This window comes from Martes martes, assembly GCF_963455335.1.
Source record: "Martes martes genome assembly, chromosome: 11".
Taxonomy (NCBI): Eukaryota; Metazoa; Chordata; class Mammalia; order Carnivora; family Mustelidae; genus Martes; species Martes martes.
Window position 1 is genome coordinate 84,647,087 of NC_137899.1, and position 16,079 is coordinate 84,663,165.

The 16,079-nt window shown below is 41.6% G+C and overlaps 1 protein-coding gene across 2 annotated transcripts in view; it reads left to right on the top strand.

The window, feature by feature from the left end:
* The window catches only part of SND1 (staphylococcal nuclease and tudor domain containing 1), a 413,629-nt gene that overhangs the window by 207,531 nt on the left and 190,019 nt on the right, over positions 1-16,079 (top strand). For both annotated transcript variants that reach the window (XM_080819055.1, XM_080819056.1), the window contains exon 13: positions 14,497-14,607. In XM_080819055.1, the coding sequence (XP_080675181.1) occupies positions 14,497-14,607 (111 nt within the window). The remainder of the gene's footprint in view (positions 1-14,496; positions 14,608-16,079) is intronic.

The window sequence follows — 16,079 nt, forward strand, 5'->3', positions numbered from 1 at the left end:
TGATTGTTATTCTCCTGCTTAAAAGTCTTCATTAATCATCCACAGCCTCTAGGATTAATACAAACCCATGATCTGGCCCTTGCTTACCTCTCCATGTTTATATTTAACATTCCCTGGCTCTCATCCATCATTTCTGTAAAAAACAAAAACAGCTTAAACTCACTATTCTTGAAGTCATTCTGCTCTCTCTGTCTGGAACATACTTTGCTCCTATATAGCTCCTACTTATCTGTCAGCATTTCACATTGTAGCAAGGCTTTACCTTAGGAACCCTGTCCCAACAAGACCCTGACCGGGCATCTGTGTCTGTGCTTCATCAGCACCCTGCACTTACCGTAAGGTTCGCGGCGCTTATAGCATTAGGTCATGAGTCTCGCTTTTTTCTTTACTCCTAGTGCATACTACAGTTTTTGCCATCTACAGGGTCTTTGAGAGAACCAATGCTCAGATACCTTCCATAACTCCTTTCCAGACTTACCTGGCCTATACCTGAAATGCAGATGTTCTCTGCCTCACATGGACCCATTGAGAATTTTAGCTTTGTCTGGGACCCTAGAGGTTCTTCACTTTAGGCCCCTTGGTATGATAGCACAGAAAAATGGGACTTAAAAGGTAAACGTCTTTTGTCAGGTTTGTTGTAATTAAAGTCAGAATTGTTCTCATGATTACAAATCTGAATAAATGCAGCTTCATTTATATGTAATAATAAATTGCACCTTTTCCTTAGGCCACACGAGCATAACGTGTTTGTTTTACTTTTCTATTTGGTTTATGTTTTGTTTGTTTGTTTTTCCTTTTTCTTTTCCCTTTCTGATCTCTTCAGCAGGTTAATTCTTTAGTGCATGATGTACCAGGTACTGTTGGCACTGGGCATAAAGTAATGAATACTGTAGAGAGAAATCTGTCTTTTAGGTGGAAACTTATATTCCAATGGTGGCAAACAAATAAACAAAATATGTAGAACTATGTAGATGGTCAAATGCTGTACAGAAAATAAAGCTAAGGAAGGATAGAGGAGGTATTCCAGGGTTGGAAGGAGATACAATTTCAGTAGGTACTCAGGCCCCACTGATAAGGGGACAGGCGCAAAGACCTGAGTGAAGTGAAGGAACAAGCGGTTTGAAAGCAAAGAGAACAGCAGGGACAAAGGTCTTGTAGTGCAAGTGTGCCCAGATAAAAAGAATGCTGTGTGGCTGGAGCAGGGAACCCAAGATGGGGGCAGTGAGAGATGAGGTCAGTAAGGCCAGAAAGGGGGATAGCTGACCAGAGAGATTCTTGTAAGTAACTCCAAGTATTTGGCTTTTACCCTGAATGAGATAGGAGCCATTGTGGAGTTTTGAGCAGAGGAGTAAGAGCGAGTTTTGTTGACTTTAGTCTTAAGGATTATTCTGGATGAGGATTATTCTGATTGAGAATAGAGTTTAGAATCTTTGGTGCTTTTGTTTTCTTTTTAGTAAGCTCAAGTTCTATTGACTTTTTCTTTTTGAACTTTTATTTTGAAGTCATTGTAGAGTCACAGAAGTTGCAAAAGTTTACAGTGGTCCATCCCATGTACCTTCTAGCCAGTTCCCCCCAATGGTTGTAACAATATAATTATAGTAAAATATCAAAGTCAGGAATGTGGCGTTGGTGCAGTGTGTGTGTCAGCACGTGTATCTCCCATGTAGATTTATCACATGTATAGATTCCTGTGCCCACCATCATTATCAAGACAGAAAACTATTCAGTCATCAGAGGGATGTCCCTTGTGCTACTACCACACCTTTCCCCTCCCAACATCCATGACAACCATTAATCCATTTTCCATCTCTATCATTTCATCATCTCAAAACATTGTATAAATGGAATCTTACAGTGTGTGATCCATTGAGGTTGACCTTTTTCATTTAGCATAATACCTTTGAGATCCATCTAGTTGTGCGTAGCAATAATTTTCCCAGTCTTTATATGGAACTGGAGGCAGGTCATCATGGTGGAAAGGTGCTTGTTTTATGACTTGAGATCTGAGTTCTAGTCCAGGTCAGTCACTAAATAGTTTGCTAATCTGAGATTCAGAGACATTACAGTCAGTAAGACGAGAGAATTGGAGTAGAACACTAAGACCCTTTCAGCTCTAAACTCTCTGATTATAATGAATGAAGTATTTCTGATATTTCCTTATAGTCTATAGTAATGAAGTCTGCTTCTCTCGTTAATATTTACTGTGCAGTAATCTTATAGTCTCATAAGGACTACTTAAGAAACAGCTCATAATTGTTTTATTGACATGTTGCTGCTACTTATATTACTCAAGTGTAAGCTTGACAGGCCAAAATAGTACTTGGCAAACTGTAAATGTAAAGGTGAGTCTTTGATTTTTTTTTTTTCCACTATGTTCAGTGATCAGAAGTAAACCTCCTACTCTACCTAGTGAGCCTCAGAGATTCAAGAAATCTAATAAATTCCTGTTAAATGTCAGTTTTACTCTGAAATCGGTTCTTCGAACACATTTCTACTAGTGAGTAAAGGCAGTTTTTTGCCATTGGAAAAAATACTTAGCCAAAGTATAAGGAACTAGCCAGTGAAGAATCCAAAATTGGTCTTTAATTTCCTTGGTAGAAAATATACTGTATACATACATACTTTTATTCGCTCATCCCTCTGTCCTCTTTTTTAACACTCCAGAATATTTGGTTAATGCATTATATCTTTTTTTTTTTTAAAGATTTTATTTATTTGACAGAGAGAGATCACAAGTAGACAGAGAGGCAGGCAGAGAGAGAGAGAGAGAGAGAGGGAAGCAGGCTCCCCGCTGAGCAGAGAGCCCAATGCGGGATTCGATCCCAGGACCCTGAGATCACAACCCAAGCCGAAGGCAGCGGCTTAACCCACTGAGCCACCCAGGCGCCCCATGGGTAGTGCATTATATCTTAAAGAAATAGTAGACATTAAACAGTTGAATAGAATAAATACCTGTCAAGAATAAGTAAATATTTGTCAAGAATAAATAAATTTGGGGCACCTGGGTGGCTCAGTGGGTTAAGCCTCTGCCTTCAGCTCAGGTCATGATCTCAGGGTCCTGGGATCGAGCCCCACATCGGGCTCTCTGCTCAGTGGGGAGCCTGCTCCACCCCCCCCCCCACCTTCCTCTCTGCCTACTTGTGATCTCTCTTTCTGTCAAATAAATAAATAAAATCTTAAAAAAAAAAAAAGAATAAATAAATTTGTCAAGCATCCTGGCCTCCCACCCTTTTCCACCATTTTTTGGTGTGCACAGAAAAGATAGGGCTCTTATAGTCCCTAGTAGAAGGATTGGAAGAAATTGTGCCTGCTGCCACAATATTATACAAACCATAACGAGAAATGTATATAAATATACCTTAGTGTTTGTATACTTACTGAAACCATACATAATCTACTTTGCCTTGAATATTATCAGCTAGTGCTATATAAAAATACTGGCAGAAAGATGAAGCTATTATCAAATATGTATGACTATTGATCAGTAACTGCTAGTTCATTTTTAAATTATGTTCTAGCTCACATATTCTAATCTATTTTGTAGAGCATTTAGATCTACTCCCTTATTTTATAGATACAGAAACTGGTACAGGCTTAGCTCCTTCACAAGTTTAAACCGCCAGAGAGCTGGGGTAAGAACTGAGATCCTCTGCCCTGAATCACTGCTCTGTGCCATGAGTTCCTTAGGAAACAAGCTCATCATTGCCGTCTATGGCCACAGAGGGCTGGAGCAAGTGGGAAACATTAAGCAGCTTTCACTGTTGTAGAATAACTATAAATGCTCTGTGTAATTTCTCTCTTGTCGGATGAAGGAGAATTGATCAACATTTATTCTTAACATTTCTTTTTTATCGTATTCATTTGTTTTACTGTGTTACTTTTATATTAAGATACAATTTTATATTAAGCCAGCTCCACACCCAGCATGGAGCCCAACGCAGAGCTCGATCTCAGCACCCTGAGATCATGACCTGAGCCGAAATCAAGAGTCAGATGCTCAGCCACCTAAGCCATCCAGGTGCCCCCTATATTATATAGAATTTTTAAAGGACAGCAGTACCATAAAAGAAAAGAGGCTGAGAATCTGAAGGATCTTAGATGCCCATTGTAATGGTGTCACTCTCTCTGTTTCTTTCGACAACCCATTTAAACATGTTCAATTTCTCTCTGGGTCTGTCTGCATCTGTATATGGAGGTTATTGGCTTGGTTTATCTCTTTGGGCATTTTTTGCTCAAAAATTCCATGACTCAGTTATTACTTTGTTTTCATCCAACGCCCACAGAACCCCTTGGGAACTCGAGTGAAATCAGTCAGCAAGCCAATAAATATTTATTGAGTGCCTACTAGGTGTTTGGCACTTAGATAAGATATATATACAAAGGGAGATAATAAGATACAGCAGTACAAGATGAGTGCAAAAGGAGCAGCACAGCCAATAGTATAGAGAGCAGGAGAGTGCAAGGTGCTTGCTTGGTAGTGAAATGGGCTGAGATTGAGCAGAAAATTGAGAGGAGATTAATGGACTAGGTTTAGAGAGGCAGATGAGGCTCTGTTGCAGAATACCTTTAATAGTCTGTTACCCTGTAATTTGTGGTACTGCTTAGCCAAAGGAAAACTGAAATTGGAATAAAAAATTGGGCTTCTAATCATGGCTCTGCCACATAGAAACAGGATTGCTTGTGGTAAATCTGAATCGTTTACTGTTTGTACATACTGCTGTGTGTGTTGCAGGCAGGAGCAGGTTAACGTGTTAAATGCCTGTCCTGTAGTAAACTCACAATAGATGGTCATTAAATCTGAAATTATCTTTTGAGTGAAAATCAAAGAAATTGTTCTGTCATCTAATGTTTACAGCATGGGGCTTGGGTAAGGTGATTAGCAAAATCCTTATCACTGAAATGCCAAGTCTCTGTGTAGCTTTTCTTGGTTCTAACTATCACTTGTGACCTTTAGAAACTTTCAGTGCCTCACGTTTCTCATCTGTAAAATAGGGATGATAAGCGTTCCTAATTCCTCAGGATTTTGTAGCCATTAAGTGGATTTAATAAATATGTAAAGCACGTAGAATAATTCTTTAAAAGGTCAGTCTTCCCTCCTTCCCGCTAACCATTTTCTTTCTCCTAACCCTAACCCTCTCCTCCTCCTCTCTTCTCTCCCTCCCCCCCACAAAACACCCTTCTCTCTCTACCCCCTTCTCCTCTCTTTCCCCTCCATCATCATTTCCATATATGATAACTTAGTATTGTCTCCATATTGGAAAAGTTCTCTGATTGTGGTGGGTTTGAGAAAGAGGATTGCTCTCGAGGCCGGTGCTTTAAGGGGCCTTGATTGACTTGTGTTTAGAATCCGTGGGCATTGCAAGGACACCAGGGAGGGAGAGGCTGTCGTAAGTAGTCAGGTGAGAGGCGGGAGAGCCACAACCGGGAAAAAGAAAAGAAAGAAAGCATTGATGAGAGAAACATTGGAAATTTGAGTTAAAGTTTTGACAACTAATTTTATGTGGAAATATTAGACATCAGGCCTGGGTGACTGGGAGGATGATAGCCCTACAGTTAGAGTTAGAGACCTTAGGAGAATGAGCTGATTTAGTAGGTTTTAGAAACAATCTGGGGAAGGGAGTTTTATTTTTGAAATGCTGAGTCTTACATGGCGATGAATCATGTGAATTCACATGTCCTGCAAATAGTTGGAAATGTAACCGCATGGCATATTTAGCATTGAGGGGACCAACTCAGCTGGGTTGGGAGTACCTATTTGTTAGACAGTTTATTTTCTTCTAGCTGGATCCAGTTTTTAATTGCTTAGTTGTTTTTGAAGGATCTGTTTGTGTCCTGGGAAAGAAGCATGTTTGTCTAAAAGACAGAGTGTCACTGTGGGTACATACTCTACGTTCTGTCCTGAAGTATAAGGGAGATTCAGAAAAGTCCATGCAGTTTCTATCTATGAAACAGACATTTTTTTTTTCGTTCACTATTTCTCTTCTGTCTTATTTTGAGGGTTGGAGATTGGGGAAAATCTCAGGTATTTGAAGGTGGACATCATTTTATTGCCACTTGTATTTAATATGACCCTCCTGCTTCATCCAGCGTTCCTCATTGTCCTGACTATCTCAGATATGACTGGTAAGTGCATTGAGACTCAGAGGAGCTGGCATAATAGAGCATAATACCAAAGATATCCTTGTCTTAGAAAGCCGTATCCATGATATTGCTGAATAAATGAAACTGTCGTGTAAGAGGTGGCAATAAGATTACAGCACTGCAGAAATCCCAGGGGCAGAATAAAATTGTCTATTTAGTAAGCATAACTATTTTATATAACTATTTGATGTTACACTTCTTCCCCCTCCTTTTCTAAATCACTTTGACCCATATTTTTCAGCACTATTCTCTCCAGTAGTCAGAGTTATATAGCAGGTTAGATGTTTAATTCTGCTGCTTCCAAGTATATTTCCATCTTATTTTCCTCCCTGTTAGTTGTTCTTTCAGGAGATCAAGAGTAGGTGTGATCTCACGTGGGGTGTGAGTGGAAGAAGGTAATGGGTAGGATATGGCTCAGAGACACCTCGGAGTAGAAAATGAGCTGTTCTGGACAGGTTGAATATGAAGTGACTTCTCTTCATCACCCACTTTTGAAACCCTCGTCTCTAGATATCTTTGCTTTTATTTCTTTCCTTCCTAAACTCAAGATTACTGTTGGTTGCTCAGTGGGACATGGCCTCTGAAGCTAGAGAGGCTTTTGTCAGTGCCCAGGAGTAAGCCTGTTATCAATAATGAAGTTTTGATAGATGTGTGCTGTGGGGATTCAAGGATTTATCTGTCAGCAAAGCAGTCATTTATTCATTGAATGTTTTTTTTTCTTTTTCTCTCCCCTCCATCTTCCCTTTCTCCTTCCTTCCCTCCTTCTCTCCCTCCCTCCTTTCTTCCTTTCTTCATTTCTGCCAGTCTACTAGTTTATGGGTCTCCTTTGGTTTCATTCGAATGGTGTATCCTTTCAAGTTCTTCAAATTGAAGTCAGTCTCCATCATTCTTCACCTGCATATTCCCTCCTGCTGAGGAAGAATGATTAGGATTCATTAAATTAAAAAGAGAAGACAGAGTCGTAGTTCCAGAGTTCTTGACTTTCCTATCTCAACACCAGTCTCTAGAAAATGCTCTCATTGACAGTCTCTAGAAAATGCTCTCATTAGAACCTGTACATCTTCTGAATGATCTTTAAATGTGAACTGAAACCTACTGGAGAGTTTTGTTCAAAAGAATGGGATTTCTTTGTTTTTGTTTTGTTGCTTCTAATGTTTAGATCAGTCTCATTCCATACTTGCCCGTTCTTGAGTCTGACTTTCTGGGTTCATGCTTCTCTGTGGGTCACGCTGTGTCTTGTGTTCCACGTAACTACAGCTGGGTTGGTGGGTCTAAGCGTCAGGAGCAAGGATCTCCTCTCCAAAAACTCTAGGTGCCTTAATGCAGCCCTTGGTAACCATTGCTTTTCTCCTTTATTTCACCCTAGTCTCTGGCTGAGCCTTTTTAGGGACATCAAGGCATTTGAATCTTATTTGTTTTCAGTTTGTGTCATGAATTTTGGGAAAGTCTCTAACCACTGTTCAGATCCTTTGGTGGTCATCCTGGTGATAGGACTTATTAAATGAAAAAAAAAGGAGCCTTTAAAGGTCAAAAGATTTTTTAAAAATCCATCTTAGTTATTTTTAGAACTACATTATTTCAAAGGGGGAGTGAAAAAAATAGGGAATGTGTATGGTAGGAGAGAGATTCAGTAAATCTATAAAGGATGGTGTGTGCCACCTCAGATGTTGCTAATTACTGATGCTTCTAAAACAATCTCCTGTCTGCATATGCCGCTCGGTTATGTGGGAAGTGCCTCTTGGATGTGTTTTAAGAAAAAGGGGGGGGGGCATTATTGTTCTGGATTCATGGGACCTCAGTCAGTGTAGATTGGAGGATAAAGACACTGGGTGGGAGGGGCAATGTGTTACCCCGAGTCATCACCATACTGGGTTCTGGAAGCTACCTGTTGCTCCCTAAGACTTTTTCCCAGTTTGAGGCCTAGCTAAAAACCAGTAACATGATGAAAGAGACCTGTTCATTGCCCATTGTCTATAGATGCCTCTCATATAGAATTTCACTCTCTGCCCCTTATAGCCTGTTTTGTCAGCCTATAAAAACCAAGTCTGTCTCAAGCCTGGAATTGTCGGGTTCCTGCCTCAAAGGGCGTGGATATTAGAGGTCTTAGTGTGAACTTGTAAAGAAGATCTAAAGGGAGCCTAGCTTTTTGCGTCTGTTAGCTGTTAATCATTTTCCCCACTTCTGCTCTATCTTTTAGAGTGGAGAGCCAACCATCTGAGTATAGGTAGACCTAATATTCTAAAGAAAATAGCTTTCTAGTTCTTGCTGCTTTCTACCTTCTTATCAAATCCTATGGTGACCTTTCTCTCCTTGCTTTTCTCTTACCTTTTTGCGAAGAAAGACATCAGTACCCTGTGGCTTCTCTGGTTCAGCCCCACAGTAGAACATCTCTGTATAGACGAGGAAAAGTGAGATGAGCCATCTGGTATGTTAGAAATCAATATTGGAACCCTGTCAGCTGGGGATCTCCATCCCCGCACTTGTGAGGATGCCTGTCTTTATGGCAGAGGTACAGCCAATGTGAAAAGGATGTGAAGGCAGTTTTCTGGCTTTAAGACATTGGAGTCTTTGAGGGTCATGGGTGACAGAGGGCCAGGCTACATGCCTGATGTCTTGTCATGTCCATGTTCTCACAGTGAATAGCCATGGGGTGCATGTTGTGCTTAGTTTATGAAATTTGACTACGGGGCCTTGAAGTTATTGTAGAGACATTGTATGGAAAGTGTATGTGTTGGGGATGCATGTGCACATATGAGAGATGAACCTCTGATCCAGACGTTGTGACTTTTGTGAATGAATTAAGCTGTTAATTATCTTTCAACCCTCTCTTTTGCCTCAACTGGACTATAGTTAGAGGCATTTCTTTTTAGGCTTACATTATTCTGAATGTGTCCATGTCTATGTTTGCCTTGAGGAAAATATTCTGCTTTTGCAATCTCCATGGACACTTCAGTGGCTGATAAAATGTAGATGTTTTCTGAGTGGAAGCTGTTGAGCTCAAACAGCTAGATGAAGCTCTTTGAGCCCAAGCCATTGAGTTATCTATTATCCCAGTCAGATGGAGGATGAGAGGGGGTGTGCAGGCATGGGCACAAGTGTGTGAGTTATGGAATTACTCCCTGTGCCCACTCTTGAAATACTTATCCATGTAACCCAGGTTCTGTTTTATCAGGTTATGCATTCTCTTTAAGTGACCTCTACTGTTAGGACCAAATCATGGAAGTCACAAAATGTATGAGTGAGTGAGTGAGTGTGTGTGTGTATATAGTAAAGGTTTTCCTATAAGTAAAACTATTAAGGATAGTGGAAGCCAGGTTTCTGTCAGAAAGGAAAGTACAAATATAGAAAGGAAGAAAATGAAAATGAACCCTGTAGTGTTGGAGTGGGATTGTGGGTATCTTCGTGAACTCATGGTATGTTGGTTCATGTTTTCTAAAAAGCTGATGCCAAGACAGAATTAGACATGAAAGAGATTAATTGGGGGAAACCCTTGGGTGGGAAAATGGGAAGGGAGCTGCAAGAGGCTGGGAGTGCCATCAGACTGCAGTACAGTCCTAATCTCTTTTGCAAAAGGTAGAGGAAAGGGGGGTTGAATTGGAAAAGTCTCAGCTGCCCAAGTTATAAGAGAATTACCACAAAGCCAACAAGGAGTCCTCAAGCCAGACTTGCCATTAGAGGAGTCCCACATCTCTCAGCAATAGGCCTGCCTTAGTATCTGCTGTGCTCCGGCAAGAAGCAGCTGGTGGGAAGCATAGCCTTGGCTGAAACAGTGATGGATTTCAGAGCACAGCAGCTGGGACTGTCAGTCAATTACACTTCCTGCAGTCAGAGATCCGAGAGGCACATTTTCATGACTGCCGCACATGGTTTTCAGTAGTTATAGATTGATATAGAAATAAACGTATAGAAATAAAGATGTAAATGTGGGCTATTCAGATAAATGGCTAATTTCAGAGCTGCGGAAAACCGTACAAGATAAGCCTGGAACATGTTGTTATATCAGAAAGCAAGGAAGTGCTCAAGGAATGATGGGGGTGGGGGCAGTCCACTGGAAACAGAAACCAGCTTGACATGACTCCCATTGGCCAAATTGGGAACAATTTCAGTATCACAACAAGTAATGATTGTTGTGGATTATGACTTTAAATAAAATGACATTCCATGACCTTATACTGCTATAATTAAATAAATGAATAACTTGGGAATTTGAGGGATGAAAATCATGTAAGTCAAAAGGTCTTCTTGGAAAATACCTATCCGTCATAAAGAGGAAAAGAGTAACTTTACAGTGGAGAAACCTGATAGACACTACCCTAATGAAGAGATTGAAGTGAACAGTAAGTACATCTATCACTTCTGTGGTTTTCCTGCCAAAGATGCATAACTTGCATCTGATCACAAAGAAACATCAGACAAACCAAAGTAATTGGTCTGCACTCCTCAGAAGCGTCAAGGCCGTGGGGTAGCCTAAGACAAAGACTGTGGAACTGTTCTAGACTAAGGAAACTGTGGATCCTTTCTTCCCCTAAGTATTCTGTTGGAATAATTGGCAAAATTTAACTAGTAAATTTGTGGATCAGATGGTAGTAACGTGGTCTTACTGGTATCGTGGTTCTACTCATTATTTTTTGATTTTGTAGGAAAATATCCTGGTTTATAGGAAAAACACACTAAAGGTTTTGGTGGTGAGGGTCTAACAGGTAGGTTACTCCCTGGAAGATGGATCAAGGAAGGTTGGCCTGTTCTTTGTTACATACAGTATGTCCAGCTTTCTTTAAGTTTGTTTCAAAATTAATACCAGTTAAGTAATCAAGGTAATCTTAGACAGTGATCTGATCTATCAGTATGTTCCTATTCCAGTCTTGGGGTAGGGGTTAAGAGTGGGGAAGGCAGGCAAAATTGTGACCGGTTATAAACAAGTATAATTCAAACCTACTCTTTAAGGATGCTCTTCTCATGTATGGGCAAAGAACACCTGTTGACCATGTTGGCAGAGTATACTACCGCATGGTTTCAGAGGTATCGTGTAACGGGAAAGTGTAGACTTTTTGCAACCTGCTGGCTGGGGTAACAAGTGGACAGGGAAGATGTCAACTACATGCAGATCTTTTGAGAAGGCCTGTATGTGAGGCCTAAGTTGTTTGTGTTTGTATCAGGAACACCTGATCCTGCCTGATGGCAACAGTTCACTTTTACCAGAATCTAAATTTCTCTTAGTTTTGGAGAAGCATTTCAATCCCCGCGCTAATTCTTTGTGTTTTTAGCTGATACCGAGAGATGATTTCCTATTAGACTTCCAAGGCTGTTAGGTCCTTTTTTGTATGCTGATTGTGAATTATCCATTTGAGCCAGACATGTGTAATTGGAGTAGAGTTACTGATACACTCAAGAAAGCAGAACTTATAAATTTGTCTAAAGCAGCCTAATGCCATAGCACATAATTTAATGTTCTCTTTTATTCACTGGGCAACTGATCAATACACCCCTGTGGGGTTCAGAGCCATCTTTGGCCAAGGGGAAAATCTCCTGACCTTTCATTAGTAGCCAAAAGAAATGAATGAGAGAGTCAAGTACATGGATCTGGGCTAATTCCATTTTCTTCTCTCTCCCTTTCATTCTCTTTAAATTCAAATTTTAGATAACAGGGAGGGGAAAGACAAAAGCTGTTAAGGCACATAGAAAGCTTTTGTCCTTGATTCTGGCCAAGCTTGGTTAATAGTTGCTTAGAATAGTAATGTTCCAGGGCTATATTTCCAAAACAATTGGGTGTTCTTCTGATACTCCAAAGAGTATCTCAAATTTTTCAAGATGTATTAAAATTAAAGGGATGTACTGTGATTTTGCCACATTTAATAATTATCCTAAATAAACTAAGTGCATTCAGAAAATATGTACTGCCTAATTTATGTCAGCTTTTGAGCTAGGCACTTCAGTGCAGAAAGATGCAGCCCTGGCCCTCTCAGACATCATAGTTTAAAAAGGAAGACAGACAGTCAATTAATAATTTTAAGATGGTGTGATGAATCCTCACCAGGGAAATATACACCAAGAAGAAAATACATGTGATGTTGTTTTCACATGCCTGGCTTGTAGTAAATACCCAGTAATGACAGCTGGTATTTTTTTCATGTGGTTTTACTCTGCTCACTGCTCACTAAGCACCAGCACCCCTGTTCCTCCAGGAGAAATCTGTAATTAGGGGTAAGAAGTGAAGAGAACATGGCTTATGCTCTAAACTCTGGAGAGCTAAGGGGGAGGCTGGTAGTGGACAGGTTGTGGAGTGGGAATTTGAGGCCTTATCTGCTTTGTCTAATAATGTCTGTTGGCTGACAGGATACAGAAGGGAAAGATTGTGCCCTTGGTTCTCTGCTGGCCTTGTAGGTACTGAGTTCAGTTCTGGGAATTGATTTGAGCAGCATTAACAGGGGTGGATCATTAAATGTTTGTGCTGTTTTGCTTCACTTTCTCTATCTTTTCATGTTGAGGCTTATTTGTGTGAATCTTTTCTTGCCTGCTCAGTCATTCCAGCTTTCTCCTCCAGACCCCCTTTTTTGACTGTAAAATGTCAGCACGCCAAAGTTCAAAATGCAGTAACGAAAATGTCTTTGTTCTTTGGGCATTTCCAATCACCCTGGGGCGGGAGGCACTGTCCCCCAGTCTCCTCCCTGACCCGTGCTGGGTGGAGCTGCTCTCCTGCCCTCCTGGGGCTTCTTGGTAACACCCTTAAGTTCGCACCGTATATCAATACCTACAGCTGCTGGTTCGGGGCTGTTGGCATTCTCCACGCTGCAAACACAACTCTGTGATCATGACAGCGTTTGCCAGCACGCTTCTGTGGTGACTCAGGAGACGGGGAGGCCAGCAAAGCAGCCTCTTTGTGGGAGTGGATTCTGAGAAGTGCTAATTCCGTGGCGGTTTGGAGATATTAATATCGTGCTGGCAGTAGATAAACAGGCAGCAGAGGGGCACATAATGAGAGAGAGTCAGCCATAGCATCTTTTCCTCTTTTCTCTACCCGCACATATTTTTTTCTTCGTCTTTTAAAAAAGTAAATTCCTGGGTTTTGATGAAGAGAATCCTTCAGTGGCTTAAACATGCACATACAGTGGTTAGTCCAGCTTCCAGCATCCCCAGGGTCTGAGGTTCTAAGAACACTACTGTGCTAAGGGTTAACGATATTCCTAAACAACACTAAATCGTAGCATATGGTACAGTAGCCTATTGCTTATCCTACCTCCTCCCTGAAGGGCAGCTAAGCAGATGGTTTGAGTGGGGCCTTTGGTGTAACCATGACAGACACAAAGAAAGCCATAACCATCCCTCTTCCCAATAGTATCATCCCTCTTGTCCTCCAGTGCTTGCTACAGGTCATTTTTGGAACATTTGTTTTTGCAGTTTGCAGCTTATTTTGCTTCACATCAAAGGCATCTTTCCGGCGTGGGGAGGAATCTTGCAGATAGGTTTTACTTGTTGTCTGAGAGTCCTTCCCAACGTACTCTTCTCTGGTTTTAGTATATGGAGGCCACTTACAGTGGCACCTCTTATTCTGGGGAAGAAAAGAAGATTGGACACATTTGAGAATTGCCTGAAGCAGGGTTTTAATCTGAGTCCTTCTGTATTCCTGCAAGGACTCTTTATCTGGAGCGTTGTTCCAAAGCTGGTCGTCGCTGATTCTATACTTTTTACCTGATTCTTCCCCCATCTCATGCCATTTCTTCATAAAGAATTTTTATTCCACCGTAGAAACACCACCACCCCCGCCCCAAGGCACCTGCGCCTGCCACTAAATTCATTCATAGCCTTACCTTCTAGAAGCCCCTTTTGGGTGGAAGAGCTGCTGTCAGGAGCTCTGAGGAGAAGAGAAGCATGGGGTGTTGTTAAGTTCAACTAACCTTTGTAACATTGCCAAGCTGGGAGCAAGGCATTTTTCTAGTTACTGTATAGGCTAGAAAGGAGATTTTAAGAAATTTAGGTCATGCTTTTATGTGTTTTGTTTTTTATCTGTGTGCCTGATATTTCAGAGAAGACTTTTCTTGAGGGTAGTGGCTTGTTTATAACATTCTGTAAATAGCCCTGCCTAATGTGGGCTTTTTACAGATATTTTCTGCTGGTTTTTCTATATGGATTGGTATAGCATCTGACTGTAGTAGCCAGAAAGATGCTGAGCTAGGGGACTTTGTTATTCCACCTCCTGTTCGGGGTTCTAGCTTAGCAGCTCAGTGGTCTTGAAATCCTTGGCTTCTCCCTCCCTGTGTCAGGATGCGTTAAGACCTCCAGGTGCTAACTGTTATTATTTCTGTTGACTGAGCCCCATATGCACCTCTAGTGCTCACTGACCTGTCTTTTCTGTTGCAGAAACATTGCCGAGGCCCTTGTCAGCAAAGGTCTAGCCACGGTGATCAGATACCGGCAGGATGACGATCAGCGGTCCTCTCACTATGACGAGCTGCTTGCTGCAGAGGCCAGGTGAGATGAAGCATCCCAGTGAACACCTTGAGACCTTGAGACCAACAGTGTCGCTTTTTTCCTTGCCCACTATCCTGCCTGTCCCTGAGCAGAATGTGATGGAAAGCAATACGCTGAGAAAGCTTGTAGTACGCTTTTATCCCAGTTTTGCCCCTATCTGAAGAAAAGGGGTACACTTTAAATGTGCTATGTAACCTTGGTTGAGTACACTTGGGCCTTCATTTGTTTAAATCTGCAAAATAGGCATGTAGTAGATAGGATCTCATGTAGATGTCACATGAATCATAGGTTGAGAGTACAAGATATTTTTTTTATCACCACCATCCTCTCATTCCCTGGGCCTAACAGTGAAGCTCTGCTTATGTGTGCGGGACATTTGCCTCAGGTTCTTACCTCCAGAGCCCTCTGCTCCCAGGCCCCTCCCATTCATCACCTCTCAACCTTTTGTCGTGTACAAAGGAAATGAAAACATTTATTAGGAAATGAGTTTTTGTTTCACACTTCTGACAGCTGGCAGGAGAGCATTTGAGAAGCCCGGTGACATTTTACTCCTGTCCTTCATCCCTGTGGCTGGTTGCCCCAAGGACGTGCATACTGCTCGGTGTTCTTTCTTACCAGTGACATTCCTTGTGGGCTCTTACTCACAGAGATGTCTGTCCCTGGGTGGTACTGGTAGTTTAGTGATTCCCAGACTTCCTAGGAAAGAGCAAAACATGAGATGTTGGTGAACTGACCAGGGTAGTTCAGCAGACTGCTTGGTCTCAACCAAAATATAGCCACTGTTTGAAAGAGGCGCATGCCGCCCTTAGCCACTTGTTTAGTTCTATAAGTTTGCTAGTTGCCAGGTTATGCTCTGCGGTTTGAGGAGGAGCGAGTTTGGGCACATGTTATCTGTGCTTCAGACTTTGTCATTGAGATCACTTCTTTTGCTCTTTGGCCCAGAACAGTGCCCTGATATGTGACACTTACCTCTAACATCATGTCACATCCTGATGGATAGAGCATCTGTAGACTGTCACACAGAATGTCAGACTGTCGTAGGTTTTTGGATTCTTTCTTGTGGGTTTTTCCCAATAGACCCTGTCTAAAACCTAATTCATGTACGCAGAGTGTTTAAGGCTCCTTAATGGCCAGCACAAAATAATACGATACGTAATCCATAATTGGTGTTTCTCTCAATCCTCCCTCAGTTCTTCCTTCTCTCCCTGTCTGTATTATCACTAAGGCAGCCTGGCTGGAAGAACCCATATTGGGAAATGCGGCTTCACATCGCTAAGTACCACCTGATGATCTGGCTCCTCCAGGAAATGGATAGTGATTAGACTGCACTTCAGCGGTGTTCGGAGGGCGAGTCTGTGCTCAGCCTGTGGGTGGGCTCAGTGCGACCTAGTGGTAACTTGAAAAACAGGTTGTAAGTTCCCAGCATAACAGGAGCACTAAGCAGTACAATGGGATCTAGACTCCTGTTTTCG